Consider the following 22,872-nt stretch of genomic DNA (forward strand, 5'->3'; position numbering starts at 1 on the left):
TTGAAGCAAGGTTACCAGTTGTTCTCTTTCTTGCGCCACCAATTGACTGCTAATGAAGACAGGCTTTCGGGATCTTGGTTCTGTCCCCAAATCTATTTCCTTTAATTCTTCCTCAGGCTGAATCTGGGCCTCCTTAACTGGTTCTTCTGAGATTTCTTCTTGGGCCATCATGCAGCTTGGTGGTCCGGGACCTTCCTGCACAATGCATTCGGGTCCCGCGCACCTTCACAAACGATAGATTAGCCTTCCCCCAGGTTCCCGCACCACCACACATTCTCGGGATCCTGAAGAGCTGGGCTCCCTCTTTTGTCTTTTTCTTTCTAGAAGGTTCCTCAGGTCACGGGTGCCCCTCCCTCCTTCTTCTTCTTCTAGGATAGGTGCCCCTGGGGTCCCCGAGGCGGGGTTCTCATCATCTGACTCCAACTCATCATAAAACATCGTTTCTGCAAAGTTCACTTCTCCCTGGCTAAAAGGATTATGGTTGGCAGGGATCCTTATGGGCCTCCCATTCAGTCTCCCTTTAATGCATTGATGGAACGTGGATGGAATAAGGCGATGTTTATGAAGCCACGGGTGTCCCAGCAACACATGATAAGAAACTTCTGCATTAATCACATGAAACATTGTCAGAGCTACTATTGGCCCTACCCTTAAGGCTAGCTGCACTTATCCTTCTGTTGATTCCACCGATCCTCCAAATCCTGTTATTTCCATGAGAGCCCCCAGGATCCTTCTGTCAACTAAGCCAACAGCTTCCAGGGTACTCAAGGCTATGAGATTGAGTGATGCCCCCGTATCCACCAGTGCTCTTTTGACTTGAACGTCGTTTATGGTGACCATTAGATAAAGGGGTCTACGGTGGTCTGGGTGCTCAATCTCTATGTCTTCATCAGTGAAGGTTATTGCATTGGTTGTCTCTAGGAAAGCTCGACTAGCATGTGACTCAGCTGTAAAGCATTCCATCCCTGAATCTGCTGCTATGCTCATGAGAGACTTTGTGGCCACTCTTCTTGCTTCTGGTCCGAATCCTAATTGATTGAATAGTGACCTAAACTTAGGATTCTTCTGGAGGGTCCTGACTGTGCTCGGGTGGAAGGATCCTTTAGATTCTCCTGCTTTTGCCGGGTTCCCATGTATTACTACTGCTACCACCCCTTTTCCTTTGTGGTTAGGCAAGGGGTTCCTCTGCACCTCTGGCTCCTTCTGAGTGAGCTCCAAGGTTCCTTCTCTCAACTTTTTGTGGAAGAGTCTGTGAAGGGTCCAGCAATCCTTGGTGAAGTGCTTGACATAATTATGGATTCTGCAAAATAAAGGGTTCTTCCTTTCTTCTTCAGTTAGTGGCCTGGACACAGTGAATGGCCTAACAACCCCATCTCCAATCCATTTGTCTAGGACATGGCTTAACTCCTCAGCTGTACATGGGATCACTGGTGGTTCCTCGAACACCTTCCCATTTGGTCTCTTCCTTTTCTCTCCTACTGATGCTGTCATAGCTTGGGATGCGGGCAGCCTTTTTGTCCTCATGGTTTGTGCCGTCCTTCTGGTTCTCTGTAGCAGGTCAGCAAACTGCGTGATACATAGATTTTCAAGGTTGAGCCTATAATCAAAAAGCATGTTGGCTATACAGGTTTCCACGAGCTCCTTTTCTTCATGGTCCCCATAGCAGTCTAGGGACACATCTTCAAATCTTTTAATGAATTGAATAGGAACTTCTCCAGGTCTCTGCCTCACCATTTGCAGATTCTGGAAAGTGATTTTGTCTTCACCAGGGTAATATTTGGCGCAGAATTTTTCCATCATCTCATCCCAGGTTTTGATGGACCCGGGTCTCAGCGTGGTGTACCAAGTGTATGCCCTATCCACTAAGGATTTGGCGAATTCCCTCAGACATAATTCTCTGTCTCCTGCATAGGGGCCCATAGTGTGGACAAACCTACTCACATATTCCACGGCACTTCCGTTCCTCCCATTGAAAGGATGGAACTTTGGGGGTTCGTACCCCTTAGGGTATGGTTTGCCAAGAAGTTCTGGAGGGAACGGGGGATCCCGAGAGAATTGCTTGGAGATCCTTGAGAGTTTTTCCCTTTCTTGCTCCAGGAGGGCATTGACATCTGCCAGTGTCAAGTACTGAGGGTTGGCTCTTCCTCCCACTGCTGATCCTCCTTCTGGCTGCGTCCCATCTTGGTGGCCAGTAGGGGGAACATTGTCTCTGATTTCCTGTGTCCTGCCCTCTTTGAGAAGACGAACTTCTTGCTCCAGATTCTTTAACATTGCTGTCATCCTGGCCATGAGGTCTGGTTCCTGCCTTACGTGTCTTTGTTCTGACACAACCTCCTGTTCTACCAAGGGTATCCCACCTCCTTGCTTGGAAGCTACCTCATTTTCTCCTACGGGCTCAGAGGCCGTAGGTGGCACATTAGTTCCTTTGCTGTTTCTTTGTTTTGGAGGCATTCTCTGTGAAGGGGTTGCTTCTTCCTTCTTCTTTGCCCAGTCCCCAGCGGAGTCGCCAAAATGTGAGAGTGCCTTTTTCGTGACACTCAGGCCCAAGGATCCCGGGCCTAAATGAAAAGGAGGATTTGGTGAATCGGGCCTTGACTCACCGCAGCTAACGAGCTGTTTAAGAATCAAGTGGGATGCAGAGAATACTCCTGACAATATAAAGAAAAATGACAAGCAAGGATACCGAAGAGTGCCAAAGATTAACAAGATAAATTCGAAAGGAAAGAAAACAGGATTAGCAAAGCAATAAGAAATTAATGCTGAGGGGATCCTGGGAAATATGAAACATGTTTCATTAATATATATATTATCTGTTGGATTACAGAAAACTCACTAGGACGTGATACAAGGTTCAATCAAGCTCAAAAATTATAGCCTTGAATGGCTATTTCAGCCTTCAAAACTTGCAAAGTTTGATTCTCGTTGAATCCGAGTATGTGCAATAGTGGCTTTTACAGGATACCGGGAAGCAATATTTGTTTTTCCCTTAATATTTTCCTTTCTGCACAGATTTTCTGATAGTTTTTTCCTAGAGAATTTCTTCTTTCTTGTGTTTCTTTCTTCTTTCGCTGCCCTTTCTTCACAACCCATCCCCTCCTTTTATAATGGAGTTTTTTGGTCTTCCTGGGGAACCGTTGGTTCCCCTGTTTTGCTCTTTTGCAAACAGAGCATGTCCTGTTCCCATCATCTCGGTAAGTCCTTTTTCCGTTTTTTCTCATTCTTTCCTTCTTTCAGCTCTGATTCTTTTGAAAGTTCCTGGTTGGCCATCTTCTTTGGGACGTGCTGAGGTATGCCCTTCTTGCCATCCCCATTTCTGGCGTCTTCCACTTTTTCCCTTTTTTTCCTATTTGGACGGAATCCTGTTCTGTCATTTTGAAAGTTGTTTGTTATCATTCTTCTTTCCTGTCCTGGTTCCCCGAGGCTTTTTCTGTCTGTGCCATGAGAGGTCGCTCGCGCTTTTTTGTTTTTGTTTCTTGTTTTCTTCTTCTGTCTTTTTCTATCAAGCTGTCCTAGTCTTCCTTTTTTTTCTTTGTGCCTGAAGGGATCCGCGCCTATTGATGGTTCCTGAGGATCCTTGCTTCTCATCCTTTGTCGTGGTTTTCTTTTTCTTTTGGATGCTTCTTTTTTCTGGGCTTCAGGATCCTCTGGGCTTTTCTTTTATTCCTTCATGGGTCTCCTGTATCTACTACTTTGGGCTTAGCTTGAATTTTTCTTTTGGGCTTGACTTATTTTTTTTATTTTTATTTTTTGGCTTATTTCACTATGACCCTTTTTCAGACCTCAACACACTTTTTAACTGATTCTTTCCTTACTCTTGCTGTGTTCACAATAATTTCTTGGGTTTAAAATTGATTTGATTAATTTGTAAAAATTTGAGTTTTTTTTTTTTTTGGGTAACCATAAATTTGGAATTAGGTTCTTTTGGGCATGGTTGAAAGAGGAAGGGGGACAATTCTCTTCACGGGCTTTTAAGCTTTTCTCAATGGCATTCTCAATTTCTCTGTCCAGGACTAAGCTGGTTAGACAGATTGTGGGGTTATGGTTTCTTTTTTTTTTTTTTTCTTTTTTTTTTTTTATTGTTTGTCTTGAACGTTGTTGTTTAAGCTATAGTATTATGTTTTACATTTAGGCCTAAAACTACGTAATTTTGATTGTGCCAGCTTGGTCATCACTAAAACGATGTAGTTTTGAGGTTGATTTGGCAAAAATAAAACACACCAACATGATGATGTGTCACTTAACAGCAAAAACTAACCATGGAGGTGAATTGCTAACGAAACCAAATTTCGGGGTATAAAATCAAGTTTTTGAAACTTTGAAGTGTAAAATCTAGTCAACCCTAAACTTCAGGGGTGTAATTTGCAATTTATTTATTTATTTATTTATTATTATTATTATTATTATTGTTATTATTATTATTATTATTATTCAATTACAACATGCCGCAACAATAGTTATAAGAAAATCCTTGTGAAATTTTTTGATGTCCCCAGAACCTTTTGTAAATCTGTGAATCCTTGGGAACATAATAACAAGATTGAGAAAGAAAGAGACAAAAGCTTAATCAGGGCCTATTTTAGTGCTACTAATCATGATTGTATGAGACAGCAGATTTTGATTGGACTTCGAGGTATACCGTATACGTATAAAAATATGCCACAACAATAGTTATAAGAAAATCCTTGTGAAATTTTTTGATGTCCCTAGAACTTTTTGTAAATTTGTGAATCCTTGGGAACATAATAACAAGATTGAGAAAGAAAGAGACAAAAGCTTAATTAGGGCCTATTTTAGTGCTACTAATCATGATTGTATGAGACAGCAGATTTTGATTGGACTTCGAGGTATACAAATTAGAGCCTATTAGGCAATGATTGTTGGTTTGATGGGAAAAAAATGATTGTAAAATCTTAAGCTTTTACAGTTTTTTTTTTTTTTTTTTTGACATATTACGCTTTTACAGTTGAAATCGCTTAAACAACTCAGATCATATTAACAATTATAAGTTTATAGGACTGGATTAAGATCGAGATCTAGTTATTACCAGTTTTATGGATTAAAAAATGAGGACCCAAAAAAAAAAAAAGCCCACATGCCACATCAATGTTCAAAAGGCCCAAATGCCAAATGAACTGTAATAGGCTATAAAGGCCCAAAAATAAAATATTGCTTTCTCTAATAACTAATTGACAAAAATAATTGGGTTAGAGGTTTAGGAAAATGACATTGTGGATTACAAAGCTTTGGGATTTAATCTTGAGAACCTGTTTGAGAACCATTTATTTAGCTGAAATTAAAAAATTTTTACTTAAAGTACTGTAGATAAAACTGAAAGATTACTGAAATAATACAATGAAATCCATAAATAGTACTAAAAAATACAGTGAGACCTATGAATAATAGTAAAAATAAGCTAAATAATAGCAAAAATAAACTACATAGTAAAAAATGCTGACTTTTTAAACCAATGCCAAACACAATCTTAGTATAAACCTTTCATTTTTAAAAGGGTAGAACATTTTTATTTGTTTATTTATTTTGATAATTTGATAGTTACAATAGGAGACAGTGAATTTGAACATTAGATCTCTCTATTGAAACTAATAAGAAATGTCAATTGAAGAACAGGACTTTTGGGAACTGGTAAAACATAGTTAAGCATGTTTTTAACTTGTCTTTTGTTAACCATAGCTTCTATTGAACGGTAGAAAATTATTTTTTTAAGGCTCAAACTAATTGTAGAGATCGCATACTGGAAAACCTACATTACACAGATTTGAATAACAATAATGGGCTAGCCAGTGGCAACAAGCTCATAAGAGAAGATCAAGCTCAAAACAGAAAGAATTAAGGCTTCTAGCTCTCACTCCCCAACTGGTTACAAGCATCCACAAGAATTCTCCTCATATCATCAATTAGCCCTTGCATCTGCTCCCTTGAATGCAGGGGAGATGGATACACACATGTACAATCCAAACCACCATTTCGGATTGTGTCGAATATGGCGATGGATGGACCTACACCATGGGCTGAAGCACATCCCACATAATCCTCAATACCGAGCTGCTGATGGATTTTACTAAAATCTTCAATGGGGTCCTCAAACACCGAGACGAGGGCAGTTCTCATGGATGATGATGGGGTCAAAGTGGGATTCTCAATGGCCTTACACATGAGGAAGTTAAGGTCAGACATGTCAGAAAAATGCTTGTTGGATTTCTTAGCATTTGCAAAGGACGTGTAGCATCTATTTGCCAGCTCCCATAACTGTTCTTCTGCAGATATGTCATGTGTATTCATGATGGCAGAGTGGTAGAATCCTGTATGTTACAAATAAGATTGTCATCATTGTACACATGTTGAGTAAGAGAGCAACACCAAAAGTTTTTTAGTAAAGATATAATTTCTCAGAGCTTTCAACTGTGGACATCTAAGACTGAACTTGAATTGTCTCTTCCCTTTTTCTGCTTCAATAGATACATATTCAGGTTGAGCCAAGTCTTGAAAAGCACAAAAACCAGATAATAACTCCTCATACATATGTAAAGCGCATGGGATTTAGATGCTTAGGAAACAAGATTTACCTATATGGTGACTGGAAAGCACTGGATCAAGAATTGAACGGCAGTCTATAAGAGTTACGACAGCATACTTCTCTCTCTGATGATCAGGAAGTTTTTTAGAGGAATAAGCTGCAATCAATCCAGCTGCTGCCAAGGCTGCACATAGTTTAATTCCTCTGGACTTGCAGCCCTTCAAAATTAGAGTAAAAATGGCAAGGTCCTCAATCAACAATGGATAACTTGGACCTCAAAGATATAGCCTAATTAACTGAACACTAACACTGTTGGCCTGAGTAGTAAAAAGTAGTAATTTCAAATTGTCTTTTGCCGTTGCATTTTAACAAATTCACATAGATAATGTAAGATATCATATCACAAATGTTTTCCAGAACTAAAGAGCATATATCAAGCATCTGGGTGTGTGAAAATTCAAATAGCATATGAAGGACCAGTGTCATCTATGACTATCCCATTCAACCAATTAGGCTTAATACTTCCTGAACTACATTATTACCAGAACAGTGATAAGGTTATGATTCATAATCTCGATATCTCAACATCAAAAAAAAAGTTTCATATCTAGCTTTAGAGCAGCACTATACAAAACACAAAATTCAAATCTTATTAACATTGTAACTTGTAAGGAAAGTTTGTGATTTTTTTTTTATGCCCTAAAAACAAAAAGGTTAAGTTGCATATTTGATACCCAACTTTTAACTTTTGTTTCAAAATGGTATTTATACTTAAAATATTTCACTTTAGTCCCTACGTTTTTAATTGTTTCAAACAAGGTAGTGCAAAATATTGACCTGACGAAAAGAATGAAGAATGAGGTTGATTTAACAAAAGTGTAAGGTTGAGGATCATATATAAAATTTAATCCAAATACTCTCGCATACTCCAAAAATGAGTTTAGTTCCTAATTGGGTTAGAGTTATCTTCCTCCAACTTATTATATGACGATTAAAGAGACCATTCATATATAATTTTAGTGTAAATAATTCACAAAAATAGTTTTATAAATCACCATGCAATGAGTTGAATGAAATCCATCACTAATTTTTGTCCTTCACACCGACATTACATATCAAGGAGTAGGTTGAGTCATATGTCGATATCAAGCCAGATTGAAAATTGAACGTGGACCACGTTTCTAAAAGATTATTTCGGAGCTTTTGAGTTCAATAATTGACAAAAGGCAGAGCTATAGCCCTTACTTTTAGGCCCACACCTAACCTTGCTTCGAATGGGAAGTTTCACAGAATTGAACCAAGACAAAAGAGTCAGGTGTCTCTTGCTCAAGGATAAGGACATCTTTCCGGCCTAGCTAATAGCTATTCTTTTATAATACGCAATTTGGGCCTAGTTGATAATAATGTTATAAACACAAAGCATGCCTTTTTTTTCTTTAGAGAAAATGACAAAGCATGACTAACTGGGAAAAGAAATTTTTTATACTTTACACGTTTGTTAAATCCTCAACTTTAAGCCACATGATTTAAATAATCATTTCCTGATGTAATTATCAAACAACTTTAAGTCATTCAAATACAGGATTCAAATCTTCATTTCCCGTTGTAATTATCAAAAATAAAAGTACATGGTAAAGATTGGGTTTAGTGCTGCACTAATAGTGACATATGACAGTTAGGAAAAAAAATTTTAAAATAATAAATAAGTTTCTTCCTTTTTTTTCTTTTTTTTGAGAATCAAATAGTACATAAGTTAAATAAATTGGAAACAAGTTATACATCAATAAATTTAACCCCTATTTAGGTTCAAGTCGGGTTATGTCATGAACATATATTTGTTTAGGTAGCTAATGGTCTAATATTTTTTCAAAAACATCTTATAATCTATTAAAAGCAAATGGGCAACTAACAGGTTCAATCAAATCAATCCCACTAGTGCAATAACATGGGTGTGTGAGTTTTTACATGGCCAAAAATCTACTATACCATATTAAGTGAAACTTGGACTTTTGGGTGCATAAAATCAAGTTGTGTCGGATTGGAATTGGAGTAGCGACAACTAGCACAAGTTTAGTTGGGTCAACTGGTCAAGGCCTATTGTCGTAGTGAAAATTAAAATTACTTCCGTCATCATGTTCTAAGACAAATCATTTTTTATAGGATTCTCTTTCTTTATCCCGACATGGCCACAGAGTATCTCAGCAATTAAGTGGTGAATATACTATTATTAAACAAAAACTCGTTGATAACAACCCTCTTGAGTTGAGGAGGTGAAGTGAAAGGTAGTTGAGGTCATTGAGGAGAAGGTGAATTGAAATTTAAATTAAAGGTATGCTTGGGTACAATTTATTTTTACTGAAAATTACAAACACTATAATAAAATGATTTTTAAATGTGTGGACAGTGCCGTGAAATCTATTTTTAATAAAAAAGTAAATGAAAAGTGAAGTTTGTGGGATCCGTAAACAGTGCATGAGTGCATTGTTCACGGAAAAATAGTCAAAAGTTGCGGTTTGAAAAAAAAAAAAAAAAGGAACGAAACGTGATGTAAAATGCAGACGCGCAAATAAGTCAGATCCAAACACTCACTAATGCGATAAAACCTATATTAATATTTTTAAAAAATGAAATAAAATATTGTATTTAACTTTTCCATATGGTGATATAGATAAATAATTACACGATTTGGAAGATATTGTCACGGAGTTAAAAAGACAGGTTGAGATACAGTAGACTATATATTTTTTTTTCATAACATCTAATAAGATACTACATTAGGATTAGTACAATATTTAACTTACATCATCTTTATCGTACACTAATCAGGACTTACCACTTCAATAATTTAGACTTAGTGTGCATTTGGCTCGAAATTAAAAAACCAATTTATTTATGCTACTATTTATAGATCTCATTGCATTTTTTAATATTATTTATAGATCTTACAGTACATTTAGTAAAAAAATTTTAATTTCAACAAAATAAATAGATTTTAATGATACACGATATAAAATGGTAACCATGTGAAATGGAATCAACAAGGTTGATTCAACCACCAAAAATCATATAGTACACTACCAATCATAACATTACTACCAAGGGTTGTTTGCCTAGTGGTAAGGCACTTGGGCTAACTAGACTTAGGTCGTCGGTCCAAGTTTTCCTTAGGCACGAAGTAACTCGTTGTTACTTTTGGTACTTGTATTGCATACAGGACGGGATTTGACTTGAAAGCGATTAGGCTATTATTATGGTTACGCCTTATAACGTGAAAAATTGTGATATGTTTGAAGCACTTGGCCACGGTAAAAAGCAAAGAAATTAAAGTAAGAAGGCGTGGTGAAAAATTACTTACTGCAAGAAGCTTCTGAGTATCGAGTGGAGTCATCTGAAGCCTCACAAGCTGAGAACGCTTAGGCGAATCGACGTCAATGAAATCCAGATTAGAGAGCCGAAGCGAATTCAAGGAGTAACCAAGCATGTCAACCCCACGCGCCCAAAACGGCTTGTTAGCTTTCCCAGCAGGAATCATTTGCTCAATCCCCAAATTAACCTCCACATTATCCCCAATTTCCCTTTCTGCCCCTTCCCCATATCCGCTCATCGCAGTCACAAACTCCAACAACTCCCTCAACAGCGACGCCGCCGCCGTGCGGTCGCATGCTGACGTGTGCAGTCTCAGAGTGAAGGCCCACTGGGCTTCGCTCAGAGTGTACACGCTGGCGTACATGATGTCCTTGTCGGCATACAACGGATGCTCAGGATTGCGCCACGTGGTGTTGTTGTTGATCTCGTGCTCGACGATGAGGCGGAAGGGGGTGACGGAGCTCGATTGGTTCGGGTGGGTTTGGAGGATCCGGGACGTTGATTGGAGATCGAACGGCTGGATTTGGAGGAGGGGTTGGGGATTTTGGGGAGTGAGGAATGAGAAGGTGGTGGCGGTGGGGTCGTAGCGGAGCTTGGAGCGGAGGATAGGGTGGGAATTTTGGAGATTGTGGAGGGCATTTTGGAAAAGTGGGAGGTCCGGCGGTTTTGAGAGGAGGAGGCCTAGGACTGTGACGCCGGTGCCAAGTGGTACTGCTTTGCACCAGCTGTACTCGGTGCCGCCCACGGCTCGACACTTTGGCTCCGTTGGTTGAGCTGCTGGTGGTTCTGAGTTTGGGATGTCATGATCAGACATATTGGTTGGCGACACACTTGGACAATTATATCAGATCTTTATTTATATATTTAGAGAGACAGAGAAATGGTAATAGGGTTTTTACTATAGTGGAATATTCCATAAGTTTACAAGGATTTTATTTTATATATATATATATATATATATTTCCTCCAATTTCCGGGAAATTATAAGGTTAGATAAGTGATGTGGTTTAAGATTTTCACTTGTTTAAAATTATGGAATTTTAAATAAATAGTTTGGAGTTTTTTGTAAGTTTCAGTTAACTCAACTGGTAAAGTACTAAAGTCTTTAATGGTTGTATAGAGGGTTCAATCTCCACCTACGTCAAAAACTATTTGGTGTCTTGGTCTGATGATAAAGTAATGAAATAGTGAACAAATGACGTAGTCCACTATGAAAACTATATAATTTCTCCAAATCTCCTTTGTGAATTTATAAACCCCACATTATGTGATGATAATAGATAAATGTGAGCACAATACATTTATTGAAGTTTCTTGAGTGAACTCATAGGCCCCACGCCATAGGATGATAATAAATAATCGTGAGCTACAACACATTTGTTGTAGCATCACCGTCCACATCCTAAGTTTAGTTCGGCACTTGTGATAATTGACTGTGTCATCATTCCATTATAGTTGTCTGTGTTTTTCACAATTAAACCAAAAACGCTATAATTGCAATCTGCAATATAATTGTTTGGCAATCATAAGAAAGATTACTCTTTACACGGCTATTATGTTTTACTTGGATTCAGATCATAAAAAAGTTTGCTTTTTACCTCCTAAGATTTAAGGTGAAATGGAACATTAAACTTTTTATATGTTTTACCCTTTAAATTTTTTTTTTCTTTCCAGATTGGACTCCCACCTCAGATGTTCATAATTAGATCTTTTTTTTTCTTACCATATTAAGTTGTACTATTACCTTATGGGAGTGTACGTGCATCTATTGCATGAAACTTTACCAAGAAAGTCAAAGACTCAAAGGCCAATCTCATGGGAATTGGGCCCGGATATGTACCAATATGCTTGTAAACAGTAAAAATTAATAAATATTTAATTATGAAATATAATGCAACTTTTTTTAAAATAAAATACACTTGTTAATAATTTATTAGTTTACACACAAATTTATTGTGATTATGTGTATTATTTAAATATATATTTACCATTTTGACTTTATTTAAATAAAAAATACATTAAAAATATGTTAACCGCTGCCACTGTCATGCCCTTAATGCATTTGTAGGAATTTAATGGCTTTAGTTAATGGTTGCTGTACAGCACCCGCTAAGTTTACATTAATACTTGTTTAGTCTGCATGCTTTTACTGAAATAACCCTACTTTAATGGGGAAATGGAGAAAAACGTCAACACGTGTCAGACAGCATATGAAACATCAAATGTTGCATTATTTTACTTAAATACCCTCTCTACAATTTTTACCATCTCCGTACTTTTTAGCATTTTCTCCTTGTGATTTCTTTCCAATCGTATGACTTCATTGTTTATCCTTATCTTTTGAATTTTTTTTTTTTTTCCTTCCCCTTCACGGCTACAGTTCTGGGTGGCACCAAATTTATTTATTTCTATATATATATATATATATATATATTTCTTCCGTTTCTTTCCTTATGGTGGGATCCAGGGACCTTTTGAACTTTGAACCCACCCAAATTTTCCCCAACAAATCTTCAGTTTATTTTTCCTCTAATATATGTTCCCCTTTCCCTCGTGTTTATAGAGAACCAGATCAACTTCCCACTCACATTTGCCATCGTGGCACTGCCATGGAACTCAAATTACGGTGGAGTTTTTGTTGGGGAAAAATCTTAATTCCCTCTCTGTCTACGTGTAAATTAAGATATATAACTAACTAATAATAGCAATATTATGAAAACAAAAAAAATTCCAAGCACTACATAAACACAATCACACAAAAACACCAAATTTTATGTGAAAAATCCTTTAGTGTAGAGGGAAAAACCACAGGATAACTCCGAAAAATATCCACTATGAAAAAGAGATTATAACTATCAAGTTTATACTAAACTTGACTCACAATAAATTGGATATACAATAAATAAATCTCAAAAAGTAAATATAATCTCACCACAAAACCAATAGCAAAATCTTCCTTTGAATACTTCAATTCTCCATGACTGTAGCACTCAAAAATTTTATGAAAACTCTACCAATTTATCTTCTTTGTGTGTAACTTAAACAAACAAAAAAAAAAAAAGTGTCTTTTTCTTTTTCTCACAATGGCGGAATGGCTCTCTTGCTTCAGCTCTTCACTCCAGCCCGAATGACCCTTTGCTTCTTTCTTTTCTTTTTCTTCAGCGTGTCCAACACGCTTTGGATCACTTCTCATTAAGAGAAATCAGACCTCCCAAGCTTCGGTCATTTCTCAATAAATGGAAAAGATAGCTATGAAGACTTTTTGGAACAAGCTCATAAATGAGATTTGATAAGTATGTGTGATGGAATCTGAGGGTGTTACGTGCACCCAACAATTTTGGTAGTCAAGATCTGGACGAGATTGATTTGCTTGCAAAGAGCATCGTTTCAGCCTAGTCGGACTCGCCATAACTGATGGCCGCTTAGCAAGCATTTCGTCGGGTCCAATTTTATACAGACCATCTCCTCCCTCATTCACACCCAAAACCCATATGAAGTTTTTAATTTCAGATCAAATTGTTCTTATTTTTGTAAAAGAGTGTGATTTTGTAGTTTTTTGAGAGCTTTGAAACTGTTGTTTGTTCTGGTTTGGAATTTTTAACGAGGCTAAACTGGGTTTGAGCGTAAAGGTGAGGAAAGTTAAAAGATGAAGGGCATTTTTGTCTTATAAATAACAAATTTAATGGTTTCTCTTTCCTCAATAAAAGTTGATCCATGTGTCTTTTCAAAAAAAAAAAAAAAAAGTTGCTCCACATGTAAAAAATTATTATTAAATTCCTACTTAACGTTAACAGGACCCTTGCTTTATTACCAAAAAGAATGAGGTTACTTTATTACTAAAAAGAATAGAGCATTACAGTCACATTTATAAACGAACTACTCTCCTCTTTTTCCTCCAAACACACACACACACACACACACACACACACATATATATATATATATATGGCAAAAAAAAAAAAAAAAATTCATGAAAGTCCTAAACCAGTTGCACGTTGACTCAATATTAATTGGGATCCATTTTGCCAAGAGCTTGTAACTTAACTAATTGACATGTCTTGATATATTGATTATTTACAAATGAAACATTTAGGATTTAAATCCTTACTTCCCTCCCCAAAGCATCAAAATAAAAATAAAATTTGGGATCTATTCCAAGGGAAATGAGGTAAGAACGCAGCCAAAGATTCGTTTGAAGCACCTAACCTTTACAAACTATAATGTGGAAAAAAAGGGAATGGCAGTTGGGTTGGAGTACAATATTCCTTTCAATACCTCCAAAGGACTTCAAGCAAAAGAATCAAATGAGATAAGTGACAAAGACTATACGATATGAAAAGAGCCGAAGAACTCATTGCCACATTCAAACTCCCATGCAAAAAGATATAATTATTGACTTATACTATTTATAAAAAATTTATTGACTTATACTCAAAACAAAGTATAGATTAGTAAACACTAAACAGTAACAAAGCTCTCTAAGGTTCATGACCCGCTGAACTATGAGTCTCCAACTAGGATAAGGGCAACAGGCCAGATCATGTCCCTGCATTCCTACGGCCAACACGAGCAACAAAACCAGCTTTGATTGGAGCAACTGATCTATTAGAACCGCACTGCAAAAATAAAATATCAAAAGAATAAGCTAAAAAGGAGAATAATAAAATAGTATTCAAAAAGTAATACCCAGAATAAAAAACATCAGATCAAATGATTATGGTGATCCGGTTAAAGATTTTCCCAACAGCCATTAAGACAGGATATTTAAGAAATGTTGCACATTTGCAATTAAAAAAAAAAAATTCTGAAAGTTGAACCCAAACTTAATAACACCAGATCATAAGAATAATCCAGTGTTCCATAGTCAATCATGTATAAGACAATCTGACAATGTAGGCAATTCTTCAGAAAGGCCTCATCACAAAGAGCACTTGCCAAGGGGGGAAAAATCTTCTTGACTTCTATGAAAATAACCTTAAAGCTAAAAAACAGTGACAACAATGGTTGATGAAATAATTAAATTAATGACATTAGTGAAACCCAAGCCTGGTCTATCACCTACTATGCAGAGGCGGAGGGGAAAGAACGAACATATTAGACAGTTACCTTCTCACATCGAACAAAGAAGAGACGATTCTCCTTTGAAAGTATAGTATCTGGACTTTTGCACCCAAGGCAAATGACATACTCGTCTGAAAACAAAGTAGCAATCAACAAGAGTTCAAGAAGCTATAATATACAACAATTGGTAATGGAAGCAGAACAAGAGACACTCAGCCACAAAATGTTTGACAACTAGACCAATCAGATTATCATTAAACAAAAGATATGGGTTGTGTTAGGCTCCTAGTTAACATTTCAAGCACTTCCATATAGAACCAGAGTATGGCAGTTCAAAGAAAAGGATAGTATTGCCCGACACATACAGTGCCTTCGCTTTAGTCAATGCAAGATGGGTGGAAGGAGTGTTTCTTGGTCTTTTTTTTATTTTTATTTTTTGAGAAAGGAAAGGGGTGGCAGGAGTGCAGCTACATTTGAGCACCAAGACTAATATGAAACACAAGAAGCAGATGCATAGAGGACAGATTATTTCAAATAAATTTTTTGGACTCACAGTCACTGCAATCCATATACGTACCAACTTAGAAAGCAATACTATCTAGGTTCAACCAACTGTGGTATTAATGGTTCATCACAGAAAAAGTGAATGAGATGAGATACTCACTGACATATCGTCGCAGGATTCCTTCAAAATTCTTAGGTGCAAATCTTCCCTTCACAACTAATCTGTTCTGCCCATCAGTTGATCCACTTGTCCCCAGTTCAGCCAGCAAGAAAGCCATGACATGCTCGTGTGGTCGATGCATCCTTATTTTTTTAAGGGAGAGAAAAAAGGCAAAGAGTTAGTATTTTTTTTTTTTTTTTTTTTTGAAAGCATTATAAAACACCACCACCAGTAAAGAACATGTCATTTGATAAACTCAAGCCACAATCTCAGTTGAACAATTACCAGCACCAGAAAAATGTTCCAAATATAACCTATGAGCAAAGAATACTTGAGCAATATCTGTACTTGGAAGACAGCATATTGTGCATGTGGGCACAGTGAAATGGATATATAATTACAATAAGATCTTTTCCAGAACATGACCTTCACATACACCAGGCAGGAAAACATGAACATCAATGAAAACAGAATGAATGAAACAGATTGTTAAGAGGATGTATAAGGAAAAGGTTCAAATGCAATCAACAAGAAGCATGCCTGTAATACAACAAAATGCAAGAAAATAGTAACTACAAATAATTAAGAGCTCACAATAGAGGGAGTGTAGAAAGCAAAAGAAATCAAACATACGTCCTGCAGAGATCCATGAAATTCACAAAAACAGTTTTCTTCGTGCCTTCACGAAGAACTTGTGGAGGCCTCATAACTGTCCTACGCCTATCTCCGGCCAGCTCTGGATTGTTCTCCCGAAGAATGTTAAACACCCTACCAAGAAGCTGTACACAATATCAGAGAAAAACCCCATTACTAACAGCGCATGATAATACAAACCGTAGGCCCAAGATCATCTGCAAACCTCATTATCCTTTTCCAATTCACCAATGATACAGGGGAGAAAAGATACGACACGTCTACACATGATGTTAAAACCACATTCCTAGTAATAAGCTGAGATCAATTATTGATTCACACACACCTGCTAAACTGACCCTCTCATCATCAGATAACCTAATATGATAAATGTTATTAGGTTGGACACATGATCTAGGTCAATTATGTAGGGGGTCACGACAGCCATAGTTGTGATAAGTTCTAAGCACATGTTTTATTGGAGCAAATAGATAGAAGACCCAAGAGCTCGTGATGCCTCGCCCTGTTAGCAACCCATGGGAGAATGAAAAAATATAGCAAAAGACTTTTAGCCTCAAGAAGATGAGTCCTAAGCACCAACAGTGAAGTAAATCGAAGGGCATTAACCAAAAGGCATGCATGAAACTAGCCATATTGATAAAATTCAAGAACAAGCCACAACAAAACTTAGGCACTATACTAACAACACAACCCCCAACCCCCCAAAAAAAGGGAACCATTGAGATACAGCTATCCCAACACCATCAGTGACACCTCAAAGGATCCATAAACCAGTGGCCCTGCTGTGCAGGTCAACAAAAGCTAAGAGGATAGAGAGCTCCTTACACCCCGCTCTCTACCAAACAATAGGCAATCACGTTAAAGTCAATAGCCTAAAAGACACACAACTCCTTGAGTTTCAATCATGTGCATGCTACCATATTCTCAAAGGCACTAGGAAAAAAATTACTCATATTCTGAAGTAAGCTTTCTAAGGTATATATTCTAAGGAGAGGTCTCTCTAAACCACAAGTACAAACCTCAAAAACTAACAATGATTAACACAATGCGATTCGGTACAAATGGTCCTATATCAGGCATCCATAGAGTTAATGAATAAAAATGAAGAAGTAACAAGTAAAATAAATTAATCATCCACTGAATATAAAACTCAGAAAACATAACTATGATAATATTAACTTCAAAAGAGAACTCAAGCAACATAAAAATAAATAGTACACCTCCTCGTATTCATAATCACGGTCAGTTCCTTCCCAAGGATAACGTGCATGTAGTTCAATTCCTTCTCGTTCTTCATCCTCACCGACATGATCTAAATGGGGAAAACATAAAATCTCAATGGTTCTAACAGATAAATCATATTAAAAAATTACATTTAAAAAAAACCAACAACAGCATATTACCATCCAAATCTTCCCCTGCATCCCCACTCTCATCATTCAAGGAACTGGTTTCCACCTACAAAGATACCAAGCATCTGAAGTTATTGCTGCTGGCAATGTACAAATAAACACAGAAAGACATATTTGTTCACTATAGATATCAAGACTGCTTACTGGCTTCTTCTTCTTCTTTTTCAAACCAGAGAAAGTACTTTCAAGTCCATCAGAAACTGCAAGGAAAGGATTAAGCCTCTAGCTACGTAACGCATGTAATAGCGAACTCACATAAAATTAAATAGACAACATTTAAAAATTAACAGTTAATGAATTTAAATACCTTCCAAGTTTTCAGTCTTCACAGCCAAATTGTCAACAGGATCATCAGCAGGATCCTGAATCACAACCTTCTTCTTCTTCTTCTTTTTAGTAGGATCAAATGGGGCAATCTGCTATCAATGAATTCATTAAGAAATATAATGTGACGCTGTAGTCAAGAAAACATCTCAGGTAGTCCTAAATGTCAATAAATGCATCAAGATGTTGCCTATACAAGGTTTATCCATATATGTATATCTTTTTTAACATCTGAATATAAGAAAAATGACTATTTACTAAACTTGACCTCAGCTAAATGCTGCATTGACATCAGATGAAGATTCTATAAGTCTCAGTAAACAAACACCACCTTTAACTTTTTTGGTTAGTAATTAATTTCTCTTTAAAAAAAGTCGCAAAAATTAACAAGGGAAGAATACAAGAGAAGACAGTTTAACACTAAAATCTAACCAGACAACAATTTAATCACCTCAAACAATTTGTTTTAACTTTTAACTAATAGTCTAATTCCTACACCACAGAAATTAAGGGGGAGAAGGTATGGGCATGTAAAAGTAAAGAATAAACTTACATCTGCCACTTTGTCCTTTACATCATTGGGAACAACATTGGGAACATCATCTGCCATGATTTCTATAGAGCAAGAAAAACTAAATTAGTATATAATGCACCAAAAAAAAAAAAGGGAAACAAAAACAACGGCACAAAGCCCATTCAAGATGCTACAAAGAGATGGACTCAATCCCTGTTATAAAGTTGTATCATCAAAATCCAGTTTCAGTATAACATTGCATACATAATTTCTTTTTCTTTTTTTTTTTTGCTCGGTATGATATGCATACCTAATCCCCATACGACCTCAAAGAGCAAAAAAAGAAAAAAAGAAAAAAGAAAAAAAGAAAACCATGATAAAATCAAATCATGAAACTTGTTTATCAAAAACTTACACCATGTTTGGGAGTTTGGAGGGAAAAGGAGAGAAGAGCATAAGTGACTTGCTTTAAGTAATGTCATGTGTATTGATTTGCTTTAGAGCAATTTTCATGAGTTATAGCAATTCAGATAACAATCTACTATTTTAATTATAGTATTTTCACTTGGGACCTGAGCAATGTCAAGTGTTCAGTGAATTTTATATTACATGAAGTATATTAACCAGAATGAAAAAGTTCTTGATATGACATTTCCATCATATTCTCTCAATTCTCAACAATCAGATTTTTATTCAAAAATAATTAATGTAATTTTACTTAACAAAAATTTCTCAGAATATACCCAAAAAAAAATGGAAAACCTCTTTATATTCTTAAATTTTTACACAATCTTCCATTCAAAAAGAAAGCAGATAAGATAATAATGCTATAAATAAAACAACACAACCATGAACTATCCAGCCTAAACTCCAATTTATGCTCAAATTCCAATTCCTACAATGCTCCAATGTGCACCCTACAAAATCTCATATTTCTCAGCATGCCATTAGTGCACAGAGTTCCTAAGCCCACAACCAGGGAATAATCACCCAAACTTATGGGCTTATGGCCTGATTAGAGCAGTCTCAAACTTAAAGGTCTCCACAAAACCATCTCACAATACTAAAATCCTTGGCCTAAATCATATACAACCAGCCCCAAGTTGAATTTCTAAATTACAAAGCTAAACAAGCAAGTACGGTCTCGATTTCCAAGTTTCAACCAAGCCTTTGGCCTTGACCAATTTTATGTCCAGCTTATAGTAAAATCCGTCCTAATTACTATAAATCTCATTTTAGGAGTTCTATGGAAGTTTCCAAAACCTCAAGATCCAAATTCCAATACCATTTTCCAATGTTACCGAATACTAATGATTGTAAGGTATAAACCCCACTTCAATAAACCCATGAAACTTAAACACAAAACTATCAAGCCCATCGTTAAGCATCATATTTGCATCCACAAAACATGCCATTAAAACTTTTTTTTTTTTTTTTTCAAAGATTCAAATCACAAATTTTGGTCCCTCAGATAACCTCCCCCTCCCCCTCCCCCCTTTTTGGTGCGGTTTGATGACCCTTAGTCAATGGACAAAAATTACACTCTAATCATCATAACAAAACTCAATAACATCAATAAAAACTAATACACACCCAAGTCTTTTTAAACTCAAATCTTCAACCTCCCAATTGAATCTAAAACCTGATTCGATAACAACCCTTATCTTTCCTCAGAGTTTCCAACCCCAACATAGCTTTAAACATGTTTCAAATAGTGTTTATAAGTGCCATGGCCTCCATAGCCCCTTTACCCAATATTCAATTTCAACCTCAGTTAGTAATAATAACGCATACAGTACTCATATGTACGTAATTTGGAAAGAAACTTGCGTTTGCCGTTCAGTTTTCAAATGAACAGTAATATTCACAACTATTTGAAAGCTAAAGTATCATTAGCATTTATTACTGCTAACGTTATAATCGGCAATTTGAATACACATTTGAACTTTGCAAGATACACGGCACTGAAAGATTTGGATATACCACGGGAACAAAAGATTAAAGTGAACCACTTCAATATAGGAATAGTCAAAAACTGTAGTTCATAACTACAAACAAAAAGCAAAAACTAAAGCTGCCAAATCTCATTTACTTTATACCAAATTAACATCCCCTATTTACATCCTCCTCATTAAGTCTATTATATTTATTATTATAAAGTATATTTACTTGTAATTTCTTTGTACATTTTACACCAATGGAATGAGTAGTAATTTTTTTGTATAGATATTAGAATTAATATATTAGAGACAAATAATAAGTAAGCTCAACTTTTATTTTTTTTAGAGCAAAAGTAAGCTTAACTAAAAATAGACAATTAGTGTGTGTTTGGATACCAATAAAAAATTAAAATTAATTTACTATTCAGCTTATTTTTGCTACTATTTATAGGCCTTATTGCACTTTTTGATACTATTTATGGGCTCCGCTGTACTATTTCAACTAACTTTTACCTTTATCTACAGTACTTTCAATAATAAGTTTTTAATTTTAGCAAAATAAGCATTATCCAGACAAACCCTTAGCAAATAATTGAATGAGTTTATCATATTATTTTTATTTATTTGATATCATATATTTTGGATCTTTGAATAAGTAAAACAATTGATTTTTTTTTTTTTACAAAATAAAAATTCTATTATAACATAATCTAAGTATATATATATATATATATATATATATGTGTGTGTGTGAAACTCCTTTTTGGAGATTTGAATCCCGGCACTTACACCCCACACCGCACAAGCATTTATACTAGTGGAGTGAAATGACCATCGCACTAAAGGTGGGCGGTGATAATATTTAATGGTTTTTTTTTTTTTTGAAAGCGATAATATGTAATAGTTGATACAACTTAATTTTTTAGGATGGATATTATTGAGTTAATATATTTATGATTATTAATTTTTTATTTTTTATTTTTTTATCTCCAAAAAAGTATATAGCTAATATTTCCGTATTTTTCTGCCGAAATTTTGAAACGTCTTTTCTTGAAAGGTACCTAATTATGTCCGTCCGTAAATTTACTATATTATACATCGTACCATACACATACCGTATTTTACTAACTACGATTACAACAACATTGCAAAGCCCATATCTAAACAACAAAAAATCCCAAGTCTAAAGTGTCTAAACACATCCATAAAAGCCAAGCTTAATAACATTAGCTTATTTATTTTCACAGATTAAAACCCATGTCTGGAATTCAAAACAAAACCCATCTTCCCCTTCTAAATATATCATCAAACACACAACAACTTGGCCCCAACTAAACCGTGCTTTCAAAACTCTCAAAACCCCATATCTTTATTTGTCAATTTCGAACGTAAACAAAACCGACACACAAAAACAAGACATCCAAACAAACCTTAAAAAATATATATATATCAATAAAAACTCGATATAATTCATAGACAATAACTTAATCCAAAGTTGTAATTGAAACAAACTTAGAATTTTAGTTTTTTTTTTTTTTACCTTTGTTTGTTGTAGTAGCCGAAAAAAGCGAGAAAATCCTTTGTTTTCCGGTGAGTTCGTGGCGGCTGGTGGTGGTGGTGATGGTTTTAAGAGTGGCGTTCAAGTAAGGGAGAAATTTGTGACGACTAGTTGAGAAAGCAGAGATTTTTTAACCGACGAAACGAGGAACTTAGACTTGTTTGGGCTCGTATATATAATATATTTTTGAATTTTTCTACACAGTGTTTTGATATTTTATACTTTTTGGCCCAAGTTTGAAGTTAAGGTCTGAATGGATAAAAACAGAAAATAATATGATAAAATAATTTTTAAATATATAAATAGTATAATGTGATCTTATTTTAAAGTTATTTTTACTAAGGAAAATATTTATAAGTTCCATGAATAGTGTATAAGACCACTAAGGCCTTGTTTGGTTTAAAAAAAATGGTCACTCATCACTCATCACTCGTTATTCATCACCCATCATTTATCACTCATAACTCATTACTCATCACTCAAAATACCCCCAATTTCCTACCCACCTGTTTGGTACATATTTTCAATTTCTCATCACTCAATTTTTTCTACTTTTTGTGGGACCCATACCTGAGCACTATGTCATAAATTCTGTTAGCCTACCCGCCTTCCCCCTCCCTCTCTTCATTTCATTCTCTTCCACCTTCAGTCACCATTGCCCTGTTACTCTCACTGAAGCTATCCTCTTTCTCTTTCATTTCTCATGTACACACACATCAACAAGAACAATCCTATCCCAAACCTACGGCCAAACCATCATAAACATACAAACACAAATGAATACAAACATAAACTCATAGGTACCCACAGATGTTCAAATCAAAACCCACAAATACCCAAATCA

General features: G+C 35.9%; 2 protein-coding genes across 2 annotated transcripts; both read right to left on the bottom strand.

Moving 5' to 3' along the window:
• Positions 1-5,750: 5,750 nt before the first annotated feature.
• On the bottom strand, positions 5,751-10,749 carry LOC126692160 (uncharacterized). Its single transcript, XM_050387663.1, has 3 exons — positions 9,891-10,749; positions 6,585-6,753; positions 5,751-6,320 (listed from the first exon to the last, which is right to left on the bottom strand). Exons 1-3 carry the CDS (start codon positions 10,713-10,715, stop codon positions 5,857-5,859), a joined length of 1,458 nt encoding a protein of 485 aa, XP_050243620.1. The 5' UTR covers positions 10,716-10,749; the 3' UTR covers positions 5,751-5,856.
• Positions 10,750-14,234: 3,485 nt separating this feature from the next.
• On the bottom strand, positions 14,235-22,235 carry LOC126692161 (eukaryotic translation initiation factor 2 subunit beta-like). Its single transcript, XM_050387664.1, has 10 exons — positions 22,011-22,235; positions 18,570-18,631; positions 18,000-18,108; positions 17,837-17,892; positions 17,684-17,738; positions 17,501-17,592; positions 16,260-16,405; positions 15,627-15,769; positions 15,008-15,093; positions 14,235-14,517 (listed from the first exon to the last, which is right to left on the bottom strand). Exons 2-10 carry the CDS (start codon positions 18,624-18,626, stop codon positions 14,440-14,442), a joined length of 822 nt encoding a protein of 273 aa, XP_050243621.1. The 5' UTR covers positions 18,627-18,631; positions 22,011-22,235; the 3' UTR covers positions 14,235-14,439.
• Between the last annotated feature and the right edge of the window lie 637 nt (positions 22,236-22,872).

Source organism: Quercus robur, chromosome 7, assembly GCF_932294415.1.
Source record: "Quercus robur chromosome 7, dhQueRobu3.1, whole genome shotgun sequence".
Classification (NCBI taxonomy): Eukaryota; Viridiplantae; Streptophyta; class Magnoliopsida; order Fagales; family Fagaceae; genus Quercus; species Quercus robur.